This window comes from Petaurus breviceps, unplaced genomic scaffold (genome assembly GCF_028583685.1).
Source record: "Petaurus breviceps papuanus isolate PSGF00001 unplaced genomic scaffold, PetGlider_PUasm1.0 164, whole genome shotgun sequence".
In the NCBI taxonomy this organism is placed as follows: domain Eukaryota; kingdom Metazoa; phylum Chordata; class Mammalia; order Diprotodontia; family Petauridae; genus Petaurus; species Petaurus breviceps.
Window position 1 is genome coordinate 6,368,810 of NW_027185735.1, and position 23,239 is coordinate 6,392,048.

Genomic DNA, 23,239 nt, shown 5'->3' on the forward strand with positions numbered 1-23,239 from the left:
GGGTCAGAGCTGCTGGGAGTATGCTTCCTGGACGCTGGGTGGTTGCTGTGAGTGGGGAGAGAAGGACCTTTGCCTGAGGTAGCCTGTTCTGTTTTAAAGGCTTGAGAATGTGGGTGCTTTCTACTTATCTGCCTGTGCCAATTTCATAACTACTCTGATGGCTTTGACTTTCTGGTTTTGGGACTCAGCCTTTTGGTATTTTAATAAATGTTCCAGTTTATTCCCCCATATAGAAAGCCTGATATATTTTGTGACTGATAACTTCATCAGCTTATCTGTAATTTCTGTAGGCACTGTGAATATTGCATTGCTGATACACTATAACAAATTGTTTAAATGATAAAAGCCTACAAAACAGATGGTTCTACAAAACCCTGATCATTTAACTATCAATTTAACAAAGATACATCTTTCTGTTATAGTTCTGACACTTAGTAAATGGTATTTGAATATATAAAGTTTAATATGTTTTTCAAAATGCATTGATAACCTGAGAGGAATAGTATATGAAGGGATGAAGGGGATAAAGAACATTTTCTTTTGGCAGTAAGTTCCTGACTATAACAGAGTTCTTGCTCTTGCCTCTCATTCCCTCCCTCTTTCAACATCCTATGAAGGGACATTTGCCAAGGAGGAAAGTAAAAAGACTAAGAAATCTAATTTATTATTTTAATTAAAGATAGCTCATGAAACATTAGGTGTCTGGAGTATTCAGGGAAGAGGGCAAGGTATGAGCAGAAGGTGTAGGAGTACTTCATAATGTACAAAAGAAAAGAAAGGCAGAGCAGGGACATTAATAATATTAATGACAACAGTAACAACTGACATTTATGTGGCATTCTCTTTGCAAAGGAAATAATAACTCTGTAAGCTAGGTGTTATTAAAGGCATTAGGATAAGGTAACTAGGATTCTTAGGTTTCAGTAGCCTGTACTGAGTAGAGAGGGCTAAGAAAAATCCCTAATGAAGTTCCATATAGCCCAGGAAAAATGAAGTGCATACACTCCCATCATTTGTACCACAGCCAAAATGGTATAGGCTCCCAATTCACCAACAAGTTTTGAAAAATATAGTCGTTAGCTGTAAAATTCTATGACATCTGAAACATTTTTATAAGCATCTTCTACAGATACGTATTATGAAATAGCAGAATTCAAAAACAACTTCCTTTTGGGTAGCCAACTCACAAACCCTAATTTGTTATTGTTTGCAAAAAGAATTAGCACACACATAAATTATTTTTAAAAAGACAAGCTACTCTGTAGCAAACAACTTATATTTTCATCATGGTTCACATATAATGAAGCAATTTTAACAGATCATTAAAATGTAATTTTATCTATACTTAAAATATACCCTAAACGTCTGAAACAAAAGATAGATTTTCAATTAAAGAAATATTTTGTAGATACTTACTTCAAAAATAAAAAGTATACCATCTAATTCTTCCCTCTGAGACTTGTGACCTAAAATGTAATCAAAAAAAAAAGAAGTGAAATAAAACTATCACTTAGGAAATTATTGTGAGATATGTACTACTAGTAAATATCTATTTCTGTAAGCAATTAGTATTAAAAAAAAATAAACATTTTCATTGATTCTGTATTAAAACTTGAAGCTGTTTGGTTTTGTAGAAAATATATATATGTATCCCTCCTTCTACTGCATGTTGTTTTTTCAAAGGAACAATGAAAATCATTGAATAAATTTCTTAAAGTCATCCCCAAATATTAAAGTGGTTGAAGAGAGAGTGAGAGACAAAGATAGGAAGACCAACAAAGAGAAAAGTGAAATTTGCGTGAGGTGACAGAAATTATAATACTGTCATACTAGCTGCTCCCTATTTTACAGATGTTGTCATTGGTCCCAAGTGGAAACTGGATAAGAAAGGTGGCTGCTGACCTACTGCCAGAAGAAAATAAGGCACTTGATCTCAAAACTATAAATCTCAAAGGCAAATTTTATAAGCATCTAAAAATTACAATAAAAAACCTGGAGGGATGTATTTTAGAAGTCTTACCTTTCTGTTTAAGACTAATTTCAATGGTCACAAAATTTTCAAAGAACACATAATATACATGTGAAAAATGTTGGTCAAAAAATTGTTTAAGGTCAATAGATTCAGCATTCTCTGTAAAAACAAACAAACAAAAAAGATCAATTTATTTCTGTAATCCCCAAATTTTAACCATAAATTAGCACATATTCTATGGAACAGGATCTTTAAAGATGACAATTTTTTTTCAATGAAAAAGTCAAAGCTTTCTTCTCCCAATTATATAGATTTTTCATAAAAAATGTTAATAGTAAAAATATCTGAGTTATGATGCAACAATCTGGTATCACCTCACAAAACATCCAAATGTTAAAATAATGATCTATAAATCACAAGAAAAATAGTAAAAAGAAAAAAACTCATCTATAGAAAAATATTCGTAATTTATAATAGCAAAAAAAGTTTAAAAATATGTCTAACAACTGAAGAATGGCTAAATAAATTACAGTACATTACTGTAATAGACAGGAAACAATGTGAACACAGTGCTGGATCTATAGTCTGGAAGGGACGAATTCAAATTTTACCTCAAAGACCTATTAATTGTATTACCTCAACAAGTCACACAAATTCTCTGAGCCTCAAAATTTTTTCTCCCTTTGTATAATTAATAATTACTACAACTCAAAGGTTTTTGTGAGGATACAATAAGATGCTTGTGAAGCTTGTAAAGAAAATTTCAAAGGTTAAAACTATTTGAGCTATTTATATTATTTTATCATTATTTAGAAAAATCTGGAAGGAGACCCCCAAAAAATCATCTGCGATATATTTCTTGTTGAGATCATTTCATTCTGTCTTGTTAAAGTCTAAGAGTTTAAAATAAAAGGCAAAATAGTGTAGTGGACAGAGTGTTGAACTCAGTCAAGAAGACATCTAGCTAGGAGATCCTCTCTAGATCTTTCAGGGGTTAACAAACTAAGGTCCTTGAGCGAAATCCAAGACAGTGTCTATTTCTGTATGGCCAGTGAGTAAAGACCAGTTGTTACGATTTTAAAAGGTTGGGAAAAAAAAACAAAATAATATTTTGTGACACATGAAAATTATGTGAAATTTAAATTTTACTGTCCACAAATAAAGCTTTATTGGAACAAAGCCACAACTCATTCATTTATACCTACTGTCTATGAACTACATCAATTTTACAATTACAGACAATGTTGGTACTCTCATCTCTTCCCATTAGTATTACAAACTGCAGTGACAGACTTATAACTTGGCAATGTTTTGACTGTCACTGTATATTGCGACATTTTACTTTTTTTTTAACATTACCAGTGTATAACCATTATGGCAAAACAAGAAATTAGAAAAATTATGATTTTTTTTTTAGCTCAGAGCTGAGATTGAAATTTCTCTGAATGAGAAAAACTGTCCTCAACTACTATTATCAGACACTGAAAAACTATGGAAATTAGGTTTTACTGCAAACTTGGTAACATTCCTTAATGAATTCAAACTAAAATTACAAGGCAAAACAGCACTTGCATGCAAAACTTATGCTAAAAAAGTCAATTCCATGAGAATAGTCAGAATCACAAATATATCATAAGTATATATCACATATACTTCCCAAGCTGTCAAAACCTAAAATGAGAAACAAGATCTCCATTCCCACACAAATTTGCAGTGGATACATTTTTTGAGCTCTGAACACAGTTGCAGAAGCCTGTTCAGACTCCAATAAAGTGCAAAACAAATAGCCTTATTTCAAAATTCATTTTAACTGTGCAACTGAGGAGCTTCTACCCATCTGCAACCTAATAACTAAAAGGAAAATATCAAGAAACGACTATAATAGAATTCTACACATGTCTTCCAAGCAACAAATGTGCTCAAAATCATATCAACAAGGACTGACATCAGTAGTTACCTGTCCTTATCTAGTTATATAGCAAATGAATGTGATAGAATACTTATGTGCTATGAGAAATTATGAAGGAGATGCTTTCAAATAAATCTGGGAAGATACATGAACTGATGCAAGGTGAAGTGAGCAAAACAAAGAGAACAATTCATAGAGTAACAGCAATACTGAAAAGGTAGTCTTTATCTATATGAAAAGAAATTTTTCAAAGATGATTGCACAAAATCTCAATACAGATCAGCATTAACAGATTAACATTGCCATCAATTTTGATGACTGGGAATGCTGATTTTGAATTCCAGTGAATTAAAATGTAATCCTAAAAAAAAAAAAATCCATTCTTTTCATCAGAAGAACTATATTACCCCCCAAAATTATATTCCATTACTATGTTTTGAATTTCATTAATTGAAAAACTGTGAAAATTGTTTTATCTCTTGTACCTACATAGCCTCAATTGTGCCTGTTGGCCCACAAAGACTAAAATATTAAGTTTTTTGACCCCTATTCTGGATATTGAGTCAACTGGTATTTATTTATTAAGTATTTACTATTTGTCAGAATTGCACTTAAGCTTCAGGGATAAAAAAAAAAAATAAGCCTTACTCTCAATCTAATGGTTAGGACAAAATGGAAACACCAATGTACAAATAATATCTATACAACATAAAATGGTAAAAGTCTTTTATAGTTAAAGCACTAAGATTAAGGAGGACTGGGAAAAGCTTCTTAAAGAAAGACTTTACTTAGGACTTGAAGGAATCCAAGGAAACCAGAAGGCAGAAATGAGGAAAGAAAAGAATGTCAGGCATGGGTAACAGCCAGTGAAAACATTCAGAATTAGAAGATATACTGACATGTGTATGGAACAGAAAAAAACAAACAAACCCAGGGTCACTAGATCATAGAGAATGTGGAGGGGATGTAATAAGATGGGAAATATAGAAATTAGAGGTGACAAGGAGCCCCTTACTGAAGAGGTGTGTGTGTGTGTGTGTGTGTGTGTGTGTGTGTGTGTGTGTATGTGTGTGATCTGATCAGACTTGAGATTTAAGAAGTTTGATCTGACAGGTGAGTGAGTGGAGGTTAACTTGGAATGGGGAAAAGTCCTGAGTCACAGTGATCAATGAGAATGCTACTTGCAATAACTGTCCACATGTGAGGTGATGAGGCACTGCACCATGGTGGTTGCAGTATCAGAAGAGAGAAGGGGACAAGGGAAGAGTATAAGAGATGTTATGCAGCTAGAAGCAACGGGACTTGATAACTGAATGAATAAAGTAGGGGTAAGAGAGAGTGAAGGGTTGGCGTGGCTAGGTGGCACAGTGAATAGAGCACCAGCCAGGAGGACCTGAGTTCAAATCCAGACTCAGACACTTAACACAAAGCTAGCCATGTGACCTTGGGCAAGTCACTTAACCCCACTTAACCTCCAAAAAGCAAAAAAATAACAACAAAAAGTAGAAGAATAATAGACTCCTCAATCATCAAAACTACTTGGTACTGGCTTAGACACAGAGTGGTAGATCAGTGGAATAGGTTAGGTACACAAGACACAGCAGTCAATAACTACAGTAATCCACTGTTTGATATACCCAAAGACCCCAGTTTCTGGGATAAGAACTCACTATTTGGGGGGCAGAGTCAAGATGGCAGAGTAGAAACAGGACTTCCATGTGGCTTGGGCTCCCACCAACTCCAATTCATGTAAAAGGTGACTCTGAACAAACTTTGGAGCTACAGAACCCACAAAATGACACAAAGAAGCTAACCTCACACTGAGGACAGCCTGGCCGGGGGGCAGGGAGCAGCGAGTCCAGTGCTGACTCCAGCCCCACCAAGTTTACAGAGGTTTTAGCCCCAGGGCAGGCCTTACCAGCCACAGGCTGGAGGGACTTCAGATCACCAACACCTGTGGCAGTTTCCAGAATTATCAACCCATATATGCTAAGGACAAACTGAGAGGTCAGTGCAGTGTGGACTTTGGGATCCAGGAGTTGAGGCGGGCAGGCAGCCTTTGCCCCCGGGGCGAGAAGCCGCTGAGGTATGGAGGTCATGCAGCCACAGCCAAGTGGCTACTTTAGCTCCTGGCCTACAGACTGTAGGGGGACAAAGCAACTAGTCTGAGGGGTAATCACTCTTGCTTTAACCTGCTTGGATCTGGATTGCAGTCTAGGGTGGAGGTCCTGGGGTGTGTGACCAGCTTGCCAGACCCCGTGGAAGCTTCAGGGAGGGCACCCAACTAATACCTTCAACAAATGAGAAAACCAGTGTTTGGGACAAAGGTCCCCTGTCTGGTAGCAGAGTCCTACTGTGGCAAAAAGGCCAAAAGTCAAGTAATTGAGTGACAACATGAGCAGGCAAAGGAAGCAAAGCAAGCAGAGTAATCCAACTATATACTCCTATTTTGGGGACAAAAAGGATCAAAGCATGAAAGAGGAGGAAGACAACAAAATCAAAACTCCTGCACCAAAAGCTTCCAAGAAAAATATGAGCTGGTTACAGGCCATGGAGGACCTTAAAAAGGATTTTGAAAACCAAATAAGAGAAGTGGAAGAAAAATTGAGAAATGAGAACGATGCAAGAAAATTATGAAATAAGAGTTAACAACCTGACTGAAGAAAATAACACCATAAAAAATAGACAAACTCAAATGGCAAAAGAGGCTCAAAAAAGGCAATGAGGACAAGAACACCTTAAAAAGCTGAATTTGCCAGATAAAAAAAGAATCTCAAAAGCTCACAAAAGAGAATCATTCCTTCAGAATTAGAATGGAACAAATGGAAGCTAGTGACTTTATGAGAAATCAAGACACTATTAAACAGATCCAAGCAAATGAAAAAATAGAGGGCAATGTGAAATATCTCATTGGAAAAACCACTGACCTGGAAAATTGATCTAGGAGAGAGAATTTAAAAATTGTTGGACTACCTGAATGCCATGATCAAAAAAAGAACCTAGAAATCATCCTTCAAGAAATTCTCAAGGAAAACTGCCCTGATGTTTTAGAACCAGAGGGCTAAACAGAGGTTGAAAGAATCCATGATCACCTCCTGAAAAAGATCCCAAAAATATAACTCCTAGGAATATTATAGCCAGGCTCCAGAATTCCCAGATCAAGGAGAAAATATGACAAGAAGCCAGGAAGAAACAATTTGAATACTATGGAAACACAATCAGGATAACACAGGATCTGGCAGCTTCTACACTGAGGGATCAAAGGGCTTGGAATAGGATATTCTGGAGGTCAAAGGAGCTGGGATTTAAAACCAAGAATCACCTACCCAGCAAAATTGAGTATCATGTTTCAGGGGAAAATATGGTTATTCAGTGGAATAGAGGACTTTCAAGCATTTGTGATGAAAAAACCAGAGTTGAATAGAAAATCTGACATTCAGATACAAGAAGCAAGAGAAGCATGAGAAGGTAAACAGAGAAAAGAAATCATAAGGTGTAAGGCCGGTGAGGTCTGGAGCTAACAGGAGTGCACGTGGTCGCCTGGGGAGGGCACGTGAGGGGCCAAAGGTCACATGAGCGCTGCCAAGGATGCACCACGGGACGGGACGCTGGCGTCCCGTCACGGGGTCTCCAAAAGTGCTGAGTTGGCATCACGGGGTGAGGCCCTAGTGTTTCATCATGGGATGACCACATAGTAAGGTGTGGCTTGGCTTTCCTCCTCCTCTTTGGGGCGGCGCACGATTGGCTCGCTGTGGCCCGGATGAGTGAAGGGGAGGAGCAGCTAGAAAAAAGGAGATAAGGGACGACACGGAGAGAGGCAGAGGCAGTCGGGGGTAGTTCGGGATGGAAGATGTAACCTCTAGTCCTTAATAAAGAAAAGTGTACCTTTCTTGGATTCTGTGGAGTCATTCTCTAGCGATAGCTGGAGCCGGAGATGTCCGAAGCCTGTTGAGGTGAGTATACCTACCCACACAACGTAGCAGAACGCTACAATAAGGAACTTATCAAAGTTGAACTATTTATATTCCCACATGGAAAAACGATAATTTTAACTTAGGAAACTTTTCTCAGTATGAGAATAATTGACAGGAATAGAAATGTGTGTGTGTATACATATATATATATGTGTATACATATATATATGTGTATACATATATATGTATACACACATACATATATACGTCTATATAGGAGGGTATATGGGCTTATGAATGCATATGTGAATGTGTGTATATATGTTTACAGATATACATAGATAGAGGGCACAGGACCAATTTAATGGAAAGGGATGATATTTAAAAGGTGAAATTAAGAGGTGAGAGAGGAATATAATGAGAGGAGATGGGGAGAGACAGAATGGGGTAAACTATTTCATATAGAAGAGGCAACGGAAAATGATTACAATGGAGGAGAAGAACAGGAAGGCAAAAGGGAATGGGTCAACCTTATTTCTCATTGAATTTGGCTTAGGGAGGGAATGACATACTCACTAAATAGGCTATCTCACCCTACAGGAGACTGGGGGGAAGGGGATTAGAGAGGAGATGATGGAAGGGAGGGCAGGCTGTGGAGGAAGGAAGTTGGGAGCACCCACTTTTGAAAAGGGCTAGGATCAAAGTAGAGAATAGAACAAGTGGGAAGTGGGATAGGAGGGAGAGAAATATAGCCAGTCTTTTACAATATATCCACTATGGAATGTTTTGCATAGCTACACATGTACAACCTATATTGAATTGCTTATCTTCCCAGTAAGGGTGGGTGAAAAGGGAGGAAGGGAATGAATCTGGAATTCAAAGTTTTAAAATCACATGTTTATATATACACACACACACACACACACACACACACATATGTATGTATGTATGTATACATACATATATATGTATACATACATATATATGTATACATATATATATATATGTATACATACATACATATATACTATTATCAATATTATTTTTCATGTAACTGGGAAATAAGATATATAGGCAATGGGGCATAGAGATCCACCATGCCCTACTGAAAAGTTGGAGGGGGTATGGGAGAAGTTAAGGGAGAAAGCAGATTGGAGGAGGGGATATCCACTGGGATCTCTATTTTGGGGTTTTGGGTAGGGGAAAAACAGGGAGAAAATTTGTAACTCAAAATCTTGCAGAAATAAGTGATATAAACTAGAAGTTAATAAAGCATTTGATTAAAAAATTAAAAAAATTGCTAAGGACAAATAAATATTGATCATCAAGGGAAAAAAAGAACTCACTATTTGACAAAAACTGCTGGGAAAACTGGAAAACAGTATGGCAGAAACTGGGCATAGACCAATATCTTACACCTTATACCAAAATAAAGTCAAAATGGCTATACAATTTAGATATAAAGGCTTATATTATAAGCAAATTAGGAATGCAAGGAATAGATGTATGAAGATTTATAGAGAACAGAGGAATTTATGACCAAACAAGAGATGGAGAACATTATGAAATGCAAAATGGATAATTCTGATTAATTAAATTGAAAAGGTTTTGCACAAAGCCAATGTAACCAAGATTAGAAGGGAAGAAAAAATTGGGAAAGAATTCTTACAACCAGTGTCTCTAATAAAGGCCTCATTTCTAAAATATGTAGAGAATTGAGCCAAATTTATAAGAATACAAGTCATTCCCCAATTGATAAATGGTCAAAGGATATGAACAGACAATTTTCAGATGAAGAAATTAAAGCTATTCAGTCATATGGAAAATGTTCCAAATCACTATGGATTAGAGGAATGCAAATCAAAACAACTCTGAGGGTACCACATCACACCTATCAGATTGGCTAACATAACAAATCAGGAAAATGATAAATGCTGGAGAAGATGTGGGAAAATTGGAACACTAATGCATTGCTAGTGGAATTGTGAACTGATCCCATTCTAGAGAGCAATTTGGAACTATGTCCAAAGGGCTATAAAAACGTGTATATCCCTTGATCCAGCAATACCACTTCTAGGGCTATGTCCCAAAGAGATCATAAAAATGAGAAAAGGATCCAAATGTACAAAAATATTTATAGCAGCTCTTTTTGTGGTGGCCAAGATTTGGAAATTTAGGGGATGCCCATCAATTCGGGAATGGCTAACAAGTTGTGGCATATAAATGTTACGGAATACTACTGTGCTGTAAGAAATGATGAGCAAGCAGATTTCTGAAAAACCTGGAACGAATATGAACTGATGCTGAGTGAGGTAAGCAGAACTAGGAGAACACTGTACACAGTTACAGCCATATTGTATGATGACTAACTTTGATAGACTTAGCTCTTTTCAGCAATGCAAAATTCTAAGACAACTGCAAAAGGCTCATGATGTAAAATGCTATTTTACTTTGCTATTAAAATGGTATCCAGAGAAAGAATTAGAGTCTGAATGCAGACTGAAGCATACTATTTGCCCTCTCCCTTTTTTTGTTGTTTTGTTTTGTTTCTTCTTTCTACTGGTTCATTCCGTTGGTTCCATTTCTTCTCTACAACATGACTCATGTGAAAATATGCTTAATATGAATGTATATGTAGAGCCTATATCAAATTACACGCTGTCTTGGGGAGGGAGGCAGAGAAAATTTAAAGCTCAAAAGCTTGTGGAACTGAATGATGAAAACTAAAAATTAATTAATTAAAAAAAAAAGAATAAAGTACTCCTGGAAGCCATGATTCAACAACAACAACAAAAAGGCCTAGAGACTGTCAATTAAGAAATCATAAATGAAAACTGCCTGGAGTTATTAGACATACAGGACAAAGTAAAGGTAGAAAGCATCCATTGATCCCCTCTTAAAAGAAATTCCAAAAGAAAAAGTCACAGCAAAAAAACTCCTGAGCTCCAACATCAAATAAAAAATACTTGCAACGAGGCGGCTAGGTGGCACAGTGAATAGAGCACCAGTCCTGGAGTCAGGAGGACCTGAGTTCAAATCCAGGCTTAGACACTTAACATTTACTAGCTGTGTGACCTTGGGCAAGTCGCTTAACCCCAACTGCCCTGCCTTCCCCACTCCAAAAAAAAAAAAAATAAATAATAATACTTGCAAGTTCAAATACCAAGGAACTGCAGTCAGAATCGCACAGTATCAGGCAGCTTCTATTATAAATGAGAGATATTAGAATACGATATTCTAAGAGGAAAAAGAGCCTTTCAACTAAGACAGGCTTTTAATTTCCTGTGAAAAGCTCAATCTAATCCTATAAAAGAAAAAAATAATGGACTTTACATAGAAAACTGTCAAGAATTTCGGATGAAAAAAAAAAAGAGCTGAACAGGGAGTGAAAAATGCAAATACACCAATCAACAGAAATTTCTAGTTTACCTTTTTAAGGTAAATTTATTTGAGCAACTGGAAAGAGCCATGATGATGCAGTAACATTCTATAGTAAGAGAAGAAAAGTATCCCTTCAGAACCTAGAGTGAGTTAATAAGAAAACAGAGGTGAACTGGTTCTGTTCTGAAGGTATTAAAACAGGAAAAGGAAGGGAGAATAAAGTAATACAGCAGTATACAAAGAAGGAAAAAGGGTGTAGGAATTTGCTAGTTCTCATAATTAATGTGTGAGAAGATATACAAAAAAGGAAGAGGTAGAGAAGACATCATATAAACCAAACTCCTAGATTAAACAAGCAAAAAACTGAATGTAGAGTTCGATGCAGAAATACAACAATCTCAACAGCTAAGTAAGTAGAGATAGATGGGGCATTTAAGAAGAAAGATCATAGTGAAGAATAGTAGTTCAACTAATAAACTTCTTGATCCTGAAAAGCAGTGATTAAAAGTGGGAAAAAGAAAAGAACTAGAGTCTAAAAGGGAAATCAGGAAATGGCTGGACAAATAGTAGTATATCAAAGCAACAGAATATTATTTTGCTGTATGACAAAAAAAGACAATTTTAGAAAATCCTGGAAGTATGAACTGAACTAAGCATACCAAAAAAAAACAATTTATAGGAGGACAACAACATTGTAAAGAAACATAAGAACCCATATCAATGTAATGACCAACCATTTCTCTAGAGGACATATGAAATGTTACCTCACCTCTTGATAAGAAATGATATTCAAGGTACAAAAACAAACATACTTTCTTGGATATGTGGCCTGTATGAATTAATTTCATTTTACTATTTTTATTCGTTAAAAGACTTTTCCCCCTTAGTTTTTTTAATAAGAAGAGTAGAGGGGAAAAAAAACTAGATTATGTTGAGTCTGAAATACCTCCAGGATATACAGTTCAAGATATCAAAGAGGCAGTGAGTGAAAAGGGACCATTCCTCAGGAGAAAGTATAGAGCTAGATAAACAGATCTGAGAATCATCAGAAGAGATATGATGATCGAACCCATGGAAAATAGAAATCACCAAATGAAATAGGCAAAGAAAAAAAAAAAGAATAGGACCCAAGAGCCCTATATGATTAGTGAGAATGACATAGAAAGCTCGCAAATAGACTAAAAAAAAATCAGAGCAAAGAAGAGAGATCAGTGCCACAAAATCTAGAGAATATCTAGGAAAAGATAGAGAAGAAAATATCTAGGAAACAAAAGTTATCTAAAATGAAAGGTCATCAGATCTGGCAATTAAGAGATCATCGGTCTTTTCTCAATTTTTTTTTTTTATCTGGTGCCTGTTTGGTCTCCATTTGCTTAACCTCCTTACCAGGTTTGTCTCCTCCAGGGTTCAAGCCATCAAGCAGTAAGGCTATGAAAATCTCTGACTGAATCCAAGTTCTCCAGCCCACCGGACCTGGCATCATCCACATTCCAGAGTCTGATGCCTTGAATGTGAAGTCTGACCCCCTTGAACAAGACCCAGAGAGGCAGGGACAGCTCTACGTCCCTTGCCAGCAAGAAACACTTTCAAAAGCTGAGACCTTCGCCCTTCACCCCAAAGGAATTTGGGTCCCATTTGTTTGAGGGGGGAATGATGAGGTGCAGAATCCCCTTGAGCTCTCCTTGAATCTTTGAAGTATAGGCTCTGAGAACCCCTCTTGAACTTTGATTAAATCATCCTATTTGATGAGGCATTTGCATGAGGCCTTAAGCCTTACATTGTGGCTGGGCCCAAACCTCTGTTACTAGACTTTCTACCCTTGAGCCTATCAAAATATCAATCTACCCTAGAACTGTCCTAGCCCACCATTGTCAGTCAGCTTCAGGTAGCCTCCAGCAACTTCCCACCATTAATCACTCATAGACCTCATCTGACTTCTGAAGACACTCCCCAAACTCTTCCTCTAGACCACCCCAATTTTCCTCCCACAAGTTTCTGTATGTAAGACCCCATCTTCCCTCTGTATGTGAGAGCGCCATAGAAAGACCTAGCACAGACTTACTCTGTGTCTAATACAAGCAAACTTTTAATAAACTTTACTTTTCTTTGGCTGAGAAGACTTGAATCGAATTCATTTGGCAGGACCCAGTGTGTTGGTATTTTGGGGTCTCCAGAGCAACCCTAACCCTCTTTATGGTAATCTCTTTCATTTTTATTCTTTAAAAAGAATAGGGTCCAAGAGCCCTATATGATTAGTGAGTATGGCAGAGAGCTAGCAAAGAGATTAAAAAAGATCAGGGCAGAGAAGAGAAATCAGTGTCACAAAATCCTTAAGAGGAGAGAATATCTAGGGAAAGAAAGATTATCCGAAACAAAAGGACGTCCGATCTGGCAATTAAGCGATCATTGGCAACTCTGCAGAGAACAGTTTTAGTTCAATGACAACACTGAAAGCTAGACTTCAGGAGGTTTAAAAGAGAGTAAGAAAAGAGATCACAGAAGAATACAGTCTTCCCAGAAAATTTAATCATAAAAAGGAGAGATATAGGAAGACAACTAGTGGGTGAGGTTCAAGTAAGAGTAGAGGACACATATGGAGGTGGCAGGTAAGGAGCCAGGAATAGATAGGGAGGGTTTGAAGAGAAAGTGACGGGTAATCTGCTGCAAAATACAGAAGGTACACAGAGAGAGGGTTGGCCTACTTAGTAAGGAGAAGGGATACCTTTTCATCCAAAACTGGAGTGAAAGAGATCAAAGAGTCAGAAAATCTGCATTCTAATCCCAGCTCTAACTCTTGCCCAAGGTCAAAAAGCTAAGTAAACCCTCTAACTTCTCTGGGCCTCAGGTCTCTTCCAAGCTTTTTACTCCATTATTCTAAACCATTCAAAAAACAAGCATATTCTACTCCAACAACAGTATGAATTAATATCTGTCTAACTAAATCAGCACTTTTAAAGAGGAGGATTAAAATTTTTTACCATAAACATTTTAAAGGAAGATGGACAAATACACAGAAACTGAAAGGTCTTTGTTTTGAGCTTAAATTAACTTCAATTTCCAACCAGTAAAAATAGTTCATCTGCAACAATATTTAGAACACAATAGTCCTAAGCCTATTATTCTTCCAAAGACAAGTTCTGTAATTCTATTAAATGTTTTCCTATAGTAGGGATGAGATCCAGGAGTAATAATTACATTAGATCTTCATCTGATACTAACTATGGCCTCAAGTAATTAGAAAATTTATCTTCAAGTTTCAAAAATAATGCTGAGACCAGGAAAGACCATGAGGACTTCAAATGATTAGGTAAATAAAAAAAAAATAATATCCCTTCCCTCTGAATTTGTGTCTGAAAAGACTATATTGAAGGAAGTTTTTTTTTTTCAATGAACAAGTGCATAAAGGGGACAGTAAAAGAAGATGGCCAATAAAATTTCAAACTCATTTTTTCTTCTCTACATAGGTCAATGTAATTATTCAAATCTATATCCATCTTGCTAGTTTATAGAAACTACAGAAATATCAAGTGTACAACAGGTATTGAGGAACTGTCAAGTTACAAGAATTTTTAGGCCTTATTTTGGTTATCAGAACTCTTACATTTTACAAAGACTGCCACAACAAAAAATTGCAACGGTTTGAAAATGGGAAACATTTTAAGAATGGTCATATATCTATAGACACGGAAACAGCTATCTATTTGTCCTAAAGATAACTATTAATACTATAAATATTTTAAGACCAAGGTATTATTACACTTGGTGGGAACACTTTCACACTTTTTGAACCCCATATTACACTTTTTGAACCCTATATTTTACCCAAATGATTGGATCAGTGCAGACTCCTACAAGGCAAGAGGATCAAATATGTAATCTTTTTCTATTTAGAGATACTCAAAATACTAAGTATTTTTACTATTTTCTCTAAGATAGATTCAATTTTTTTTTAATAAGTCAAACAACAGTACCAAAGGATTACAAGGAAACTGAAGTTTTTATTAGAAAAAACTAGACCTTCAACACAAAATATATTTAAATGATTTCTAACTGTGGTTTTAGTTGCATTAAATAATTGATCTGTTCTCTATTACAACCTTTTTTTTCCCCTATGACTAAAGAACTGAGGCAGTTAACTAAGTGAAGCTTAATAATACTGTTATTAACTGTAAAGAGAGGTATTACAGAATTCACAATTCCAGAACTATGCACAACTGACTGGTTCACCTCACCCCTAGTATCAATCTCCTAAATTACTAATGTATGTTATAAATATCTTCTTATATTTAACCATTTATTTTGCTCTCTACCACATTACTCAAATCTTTTCTCCAAAGTATTCATTCATAGGCAAAAAACCAAGATACTTCTATATGGAAGGAAAAAGATTCAGTCTGAATTGAATTTGTTTTATTATTAATAATAACTTTCATAATAAACATTGAAACTTTGAAAGTACTTTAAGGTTTGAAGAATATTACATTCAGGGCTTCATTAGATCTTCCCAAAATCGTGACCCTATTTTACAAATAAGGAAGTTGATGATAGGACAGCAATTAAACCACCTCCCCAATACCATACAGCTAAACAGTATCAGAAGCAAGATTTGAACGTAGGTCTGGCTAACAAGTATGGGGCTATAGACACTATGCCACATTGCCTTCCCTACATACATCTATAGAGAGTTTTAACATTTATAAAAGTGTTTGACATCTCGTTTACATTTCTATCCTGAAAGCATTCTAAGATTCAGATTTTATGTATAAGTTAGCACCTATCTTCTGTAAAAATTTAATTATTAATTGGCCACAAAATTTCTCACTATTTCATATCTCACTGTGATAAGGAAGGACAAACTGCTACCTGGAAGGAGGGGCTTACTCTACATTAGCACAAGTACTGCATTGTTCATAGTGTTTTAGTAAACCTTATTTTCAAGAACTGGGTCAAACACTGTCCAGCCAAACACCCAGAGTTCATTCATGATTTAACACTGTACCCAAAACACAATGTGATGTCCCCGTTTAGTGCTCCTGCGTTAACAAAGGTAATGCAGGACAAATGACAGACCACCTAATTTAAAAGAAACAAAAACCTGACACAAAAATCCCTAAAACATATCTCATTAACTCAAAGAAGCAAACTTCTTTGGGATTGTAGATTTCCTCATTTTCGGAAGGAAATGACATAAGGTGCCCCAGAACTAACAGTTGGAAGAAGCCCTTTCACAAGAGAACTATGGGCATCACCCACTTATCAGAGAGGTATATGCAGTTGACCCCCCTCTGCGATCCTCCTCAGTCACGAAGCTTAAAATAGAAGACAAGAGGATGATTAGTATCTTAAAGAAGTAAAAGGTTATTTTAGTATTGCCTTTCCCTTGTACGGAGATGACAATAGTAGTCCAGTCTCCAAGATGATGTATTACTTTGCAAAAGTAATCAACATAGTCAACACCAAAAATGCGTTAGGCCCTGCACAGAACTCTAAATGCCACCTTATATTAATGCTCTACTTAACTTCAGTCTCTGCCAAGTCTTCCCTCCCCAAGATGAGCAATACCCTCTCCTTGCTATTTCCCAGGAGAAATGCCCCGCCCCCCCCCCCCCCCCTCACAGGCGCCCCGAATAGGCTAACACGGGAGAGATTCTACAGTGAGGGGCGGAGGAGGAGGAGAAGGAGGAGGAAGAGGAGGCGACCCCGGGGTCCCGCCGGCCCCGGGGCCGCGGTGCCCCGCGCTGCCTCACCTATCACGATGCGCAGGTGCTTGAGGCGGGTCAGTGCGTCCTTCTTGGTGTCCAGCACCTTCTGAGTGGACTTCTTGACGTCCCCGTGCGGCTTCTTGGAGAACATCCCGCCGCCGCCTCTGGCCCCCGCCGGGCCCTGTCCCGGCGGCGGAAAGTGGAGGGAGTGGGGCGGGACGATAAAAGGCGTCAGTGGCTCATTCGGGGCGGTGGGTTCGGGGGCCCCTGCAGAGCCAAACTCCCCAGGCCGAGGCCAGGTCCGCGGCCTCCGTCTCCTCCGGCCTCCCGCCGCAGGCCCGAGACACCGCCGACACCGGCTCCAATATGGCGGATCCTCCCTCCAGGCCCTGAACGAATCTCGGGAGCCGGGCCTGAGCCGCCGCCGCCGCCGCCGCCGCCGCCGCTGTTGCTGCCGCTCCAGCCGCTGCAGCTCCCGCTCCACCTCCTAGTTCCGGACTTCCTCTCGCCTACCGCAGTTCCCCGCCTCAGGCTGGGGGCGGGGGTGTGGTTGGGGTGGGGGGAAGGCCCAGACCCAGAGGGGCGGAGGCGGAGGCGGAGGCCCGCAGCCACAGCAGCCCTCCCTTCACTCTCCCTAGGGCCCCCTAAAGGTTAAAGGCTTCTTAGGCACCGCCCACCGGGCAGCGCCAAACCTGGAAACTAAGAGCTGCGGTAGGGTTTCACGACTCTGCCGTCGGTGGCGAATGGTGCCCATGGCAACAGCCTTCTGTCGTCACTAATCTCTTACATCATGCTGGCGTGAGGTCATATCGGTCCTTAACCCATATTTGGTTTTATGTGGTGGTGTGCCCAGCCAAAGGAGAAAGAAAGATAGTTCTGGAAGATAAATAGCTGCTTCTAAGTAAAAGTGCTGCCTTCTGACCATTAATAGTAGGTACATTTTATTTTAGGGATGATCTCTCCACTGTCTGCATGCTCTTCTGGCAAAAAATTACTCTTCAGAACCTCAAAACAGAATGTGAGTATATACTAGATGTCAAAGCAAAGAATACTGATTGAACCGGCCTTTCATTTTCTGCAGATTTATAGATTAGGTTTACAAATCTATCTTGCTCAGAATGAGGATTTTTTTCAATGTCCACAATTACTTTAAACATTTTTAGAATAAACTATATTATTGCACTTGCTTAAAAATACTTTACAAGTCATAATCATCTTGCCGGAGCTATGGAAATTTAGTAGTGAAAAAGGATTTATAAAGTATCTAGTTTACCTTGTCCAAGCCCCTCGTTTTACAGGTGACTCAGATAGAGACTAAATGACATGCCCAGAGTCCTCAACAGCTAATAGGTGTCTGAATTAGGATTGTGAACCCAGATCTTTGTGACTCCCAAGTCTGCCATTCTGCCCAAGTCCACCACTCTGGCCACTATACCACAGCTGCTTCTCATGCTACCTCCACATTTTACAGAAGAGAAAACTGTCAAAACTGAACTCAGTCCCCCTCACCCCATACCTTCCCTAAGGGCACTATGATCCTACCAGTTCCTCCAACTTTAAACCTAGATGTATCATCTTTGACTTCTTTCTCTCTCATCCCCATATCCAATCTGTTGCAAAGGCCTATTGATTTCACCTTTGTGGTTTCTTTCTTCAGTACCTCTGATATTTTCACTCCTCTGACACTGCAACCACACTAGTGAAGGTGCTCATCTCTTCTCCCTTGTCCTATTGTAACAGACTGCTCGTTGGTGAGTCTGCCTCAAGTCTCTCCCCACTCCAATCTATCTTCCATTCTGGCTTCCAAGTGGTTTTCCTAAAGCAAAAGTCCAACCTTGTCACCCCATTCCCACTCAATAACTTCAGTGGCTCTGTCTCACAGGTTCAAATATAAAAAATCCTTGGTCTGTCAAAACCCTTCATATCCCATAACTCATAAGTCTTCTTACCCCTTACACATACTCTTTGATCCAGGTTACCCTGACCCTTGTTGCTATTCCTCAACCAAGACACTCCAACTCCTACCTCCAAGCATTTTCACTGACTCTCCCCCACATCTTCATCTCTACCTCCTGACTTTCTTCAAATCTCAACTAAAATATCACCTTCTACAGACAGGCTTTCCCAATCTTTAATTCTAATACCTTCCTTCTTATGACTGTTTTCTATTTACCTAGCATATAGCTTGTTTGTACATAGCTTGTTTGCATGTTGTCTCCTTTCACTAGACTGTAACCTTCCTGAAAGCAGGGGCTGTCTTTTAGCTTTCTTTGTATTCCCATTGCTTAGTGCAGTGTCTGCAATATTGTGGGTGCTTAATAATCTGTATTTACCAATTATGCTTCAGTTTATGTTCATTCAGTTAAAGAGACATGTGAGACAGTGTACCAAAATGCTGGCCATATGCCATTCTTTAATACTTCAACAACTCTATGATTTAATTGATGTGAGTACTTACTCCACTAGCACAAATTGCAACCCCTTACCTTAGGAGATAATAATTCATCTCAATTGTCAAAAAATTGGAAAATCTCGTGGCTAAACTAATGGTAATGACATGCATCTCTCATTTTATAGTCAGAGACTGGTCCAGTGATGATAGTCTATTGTCTTGGCTGTACTCAAAGTCTTTTTAGCTTGGTAGCACCAGGCAGAGTTTACCTTCTACTGGCATAGCCTTTGAGAAACCAGGATAAATACTATGTCATTATTAGATAGTGGAATATAACCTTAAAGGAAGGGACACTAGAGCTACAAAAGTATAACACACTGGAAGAACTTATAATTTAATGGGGCAGGGAGAAGAGAATATTCTATACAAATAGCAATGACACAAGGCATATTATAATAAGTACAAAGAACTGCAGTCAAAAATACTGTAATAAATAGCATTTATGATGGAAGAAAATACTTTTAGCCAAGTGGAAATCAAGAAAGAATTCATGGTGGAGGCAGCATCTAAGTTGTGCTTTGAAGGACTCAAGGGATTTCAGGAAGTAGAGTTGAGGTATAGGGGATTCCATTTCAGCCATGGGGCATGAATACCGGACAAAGGAAGATAGGACTAAGGGTACAGTACATTTGGGCTGGAACATTATTGGGCAGCTAGGTGGTAAAGCAGATAGAGCACCTGTCCTGGAATCAGGAAGACCTGAGTTCAAATTTGCTTCAGCTGCTTGCTTACCAGCTATGTGACCTTAGGCAAGTCACTCAACTTTCTTTGCCTCAGTTTCCTCATTCTGAAAAGAAAATGGCAAAGAACTTCAGTATCTTTGCTAAGAAAACCCCAAATTGGGTAACAAAGAATCAGACATGACTGAACAACAACATTAAGTATACAGGAAAAGGGTGCTATGAAATAAAACTGGCAAATACTTTGAAATAAAATTGTAGGAGGCCTTATATTACAGGTTAAGGAAGATACATATTACTAGATAAACATTGAGAAACCTTTGAAAGTTTTTGAGTAAAGGAGAGGTAAGATCAGAATAGGGCTTTAGTGAAATTACTTTGGCATCTATGTGAAGGGTGGGCTGGAGAGGAGAGAGACTAGAAGCAGGAAATTAGGAAACTTGCATGAATGAGAAATGATAAGGACATAAGTGAAGTAGCTGTAGTGAAAAGGAAAGAACATAATGCAGTGGAAAGAGCACTGGATTCAGAATCATATACACATTGAATCTAAATCTCAACTCTGGTTCTTAAATAGCTGTATAACCTTGTTACTTAACCTATCTAAGCCTCAGATTCCTCATCTGTAAAATGAGAAAGATGTACTAGGTGGCCTTTAAGGTTCTTTGTAGCTCTAAACCTTTGATCCTGTGATCATGTGTGATAGTAATGGAATATAAAGATCCCCCTGTATTGGCTTGGTTTTCAAATTGATTGTGTTAAAACCCAGAGCTTGTTAATCCCACCTGTGGTATGGACTTGATGTGAAGAGAGGGCTGGACTGGGAGGAGCTGGTGACATAGATTTGGAGAGACACAAGAGAGAGGCAGAAGAACTTTTTGGAAGCAGCACCCTCATGGAGGCAGAGAGAGACTGAGAGGATTGCTGAGGGCCACTTTGAATCGCCCTGGACTTTTGAGACCTGCCCCCTGAGCTGCCAAGGACTGAGGAGACATGGCTGTTTTGCTGGTACTTTGTCTGTCTGTTTTGATGTTGTTTTGCCAGATTTGTCCACTGGTGAAAGACAGTCCTGTTGAAGAAGTCCTGGAACCTGGCTGTTGGCTAAGAGCTCCTGAGACTGTCCTGTAGACAGAGAGTGAATACTATCCACTGGTGAAGGACAGTGCTGTTGTTGCAGGGGTCTGGGAACCTTTCTGTTGGTTCAGAAGACCTGAAGAAGGATTTTTTTTGTTGTATGTTTACAGAAATCCTGGGAGAGGGTTTTGCTAATGTTTTCAGGGGTTCTAGGACTGTTCTGCAGACAGAGGATGAATTAATGAAGAGACTGGCAATGTATCTTGTGGCCTTGCTAATCCTTGTCTCCCCAGGAACTAAGATTGCTGAGAACTTGCCTGTGTCAAGATGAAGAAAAGACCTCCTTTTGGGTATTAAGTGCTGTGCTTAAACTTGTTGTAACTCTGGGGTAGATTCAATTGTGATCCAGGGGTGGGGAACTTTTGACCTTTTTGTGTTCTATGGTTGAACAAATGAATGTACTTTACTTATGTTTGGAAACTAATCTCCATTTGAGAAGAGGGGTTTTGTGATGGACTAAATGAAGGTACAGCCTAGGGGTGGAGTAGTATTTAGAACAGGGACTTTGTAATTGATTGAATGAATGTAAGGTCCCGGGGTGGGGTAGTACTTGGAGATTATTTAATCACACTTAGTAAATGCTGTATTTTGAATGCTGTCATGTTTTGATCTTCTCTGTTCTTGGGATGTCACTGAGTAAAATGGAGAGCACCTATGCTGGTATTTTGAACCTTGGGAAGTTGCCTTTCCTTGGCATTACATTACATCATGTGAGAGAAGTGAAGAGGGTTTAATTGACTAGACTTGGCAAGTGATTTGGATGTGTGGGATGAAGGAGAGGGATAAGGCAAAAATAAATCCAAACTTATTTGACTGACTATGAAAATGGGGCATCAACAGAAATAGAGAAGGTAAGGGAAGGAGCAAATTTTGGTGGGAATATTATAAATTCAGTTTTAAGCATGTTGAATTTTGGGTGTTGGAATTGGAAAGATATGACTGTAACTCTGGAGAAAGATCAAGTTGAAAAGATAATATACTTAGACAGGAGTAAAGTAAGGATATACCCTTTCCTTTGTTATTTGACATTATCTTAGGCTAACAGTAAGACCACAAAGAATCTAAAAACATAGACAGACATAGAAAAGGATGAGATGGCCTAGTCCTAGGGTGGCCCCAACCAGCAGCACAGACCTGGCAGACTTCAGGAGAGTGAATCACTGGGAGCTGTGGCAATTTCTAGATTTCTCAACTCATAAATGCCAAAGAGAAAGTCAAAGGTCAGTGGGAAACCCTGTTGATCTAGAATGAGAGAAGAACACCATTCGGCTCCTACCCCCAGGGTGACAGAAATGACAGAGGAGTGGTGGCTACAGCTGCTGCCACATGACTGCCTCGAAAGCACCTGGCCTTCAGGTCATAGGGGGACCAAGCAACCATTCAGAGGGTAATCGCTCTTGCTTTGACCTACTTCGATCTGGGTCGAAGTCTTGGGTAATATTCATGAGGTGAGGAATGCCATTGTGCCAGAGCCTGTGGTGGCTATAGAGAGGGTGTCCTCATAGCTTTGACAATAACTCTGACAACATTTGCAGAAACCCTAGTAATTTGGGACACAGCTCTCTCCACTCTGGAAGCAGAGTTCTACTGTGGAAAAGAGCTCAAAAAAGTCAAGTAATTGGCTGGCAAGATGAGCAAACAGAGGAAGCACAATCAGATCCTAGAATCCTTTTTTTGGAGACAAAAAGGATCAAAACATTGAACCAGAAGAAGACAACAAAGTCAAAACTCCTGCATCAAAAACTTCCAAGAAAAATATGAATCTGTTACAGGCCATGGAGGAGCTCAAGAAGGATTTTGAAAATCAGGTAAGAGAAGTGGGGAAAAATTGGGAAGAGAAATGAGAATGATACAAGAAAATCATGAAAAGTGAGTCAACAGACTGACTAAATAAAATAACACCTTAAAAAATAGACTAACTCAAATGGCAAAAGAGGCCCAAAAAGTCAATGAGGATAAGAATGCCTTAAAAAGCAGATTTGACCAGATGGAAAAGGAATTTTAAAAACTCACTAAAGAGAATAATTCCTTCAAAATTAGATTAGAGCAAATGGAAGCTAATGACTTTATGAGAAATCAAGATACTATAAAACAG

General features: G+C 38.5%; 1 protein-coding gene and 1 long non-coding RNA gene across 5 annotated transcripts in view; one reads left to right on the top strand and one right to left on the bottom strand.

Moving 5' to 3' along the window:
* The window catches only part of RALGAPA1 (Ral GTPase activating protein catalytic subunit alpha 1), a 323,542-nt gene extending 306,208 nt beyond the window's left edge, over positions 1-17,334 (bottom strand). Inside the window, exons 1-3 of one of the 4 annotated variants that reach the window (XM_069082259.1) lie at positions 16,924-17,334; positions 2,021-2,131; positions 1,417-1,466 (exon numbers count right to left, since the gene is read on the bottom strand). In XM_069082259.1, coding sequence (XP_068938360.1) covers positions 1,417-1,466; positions 2,021-2,131; positions 16,924-17,029 — 267 coding nt within the window. In that variant the 5' untranslated portion in view covers positions 17,030-17,334. The remainder of the gene's footprint in view (positions 1-1,416; positions 1,467-2,020; positions 2,132-16,923) is intronic. The other 3 variants (XM_069082260.1, XM_069082261.1, XM_069082262.1) reach the window with 3 other exon arrangements.
* A 217-nt stretch (positions 17,335-17,551) lies between these two features.
* On the top strand, positions 17,552-21,810 carry LOC138156818 (uncharacterized). Its single transcript, XR_011167227.1, has 2 exons — positions 17,552-17,896; positions 20,780-21,810. It is a non-coding gene; the product is annotated as an uncharacterized lncRNA (long non-coding RNA).
* The last annotated feature ends 1,429 nt before the right edge of the window (positions 21,811-23,239 follow it).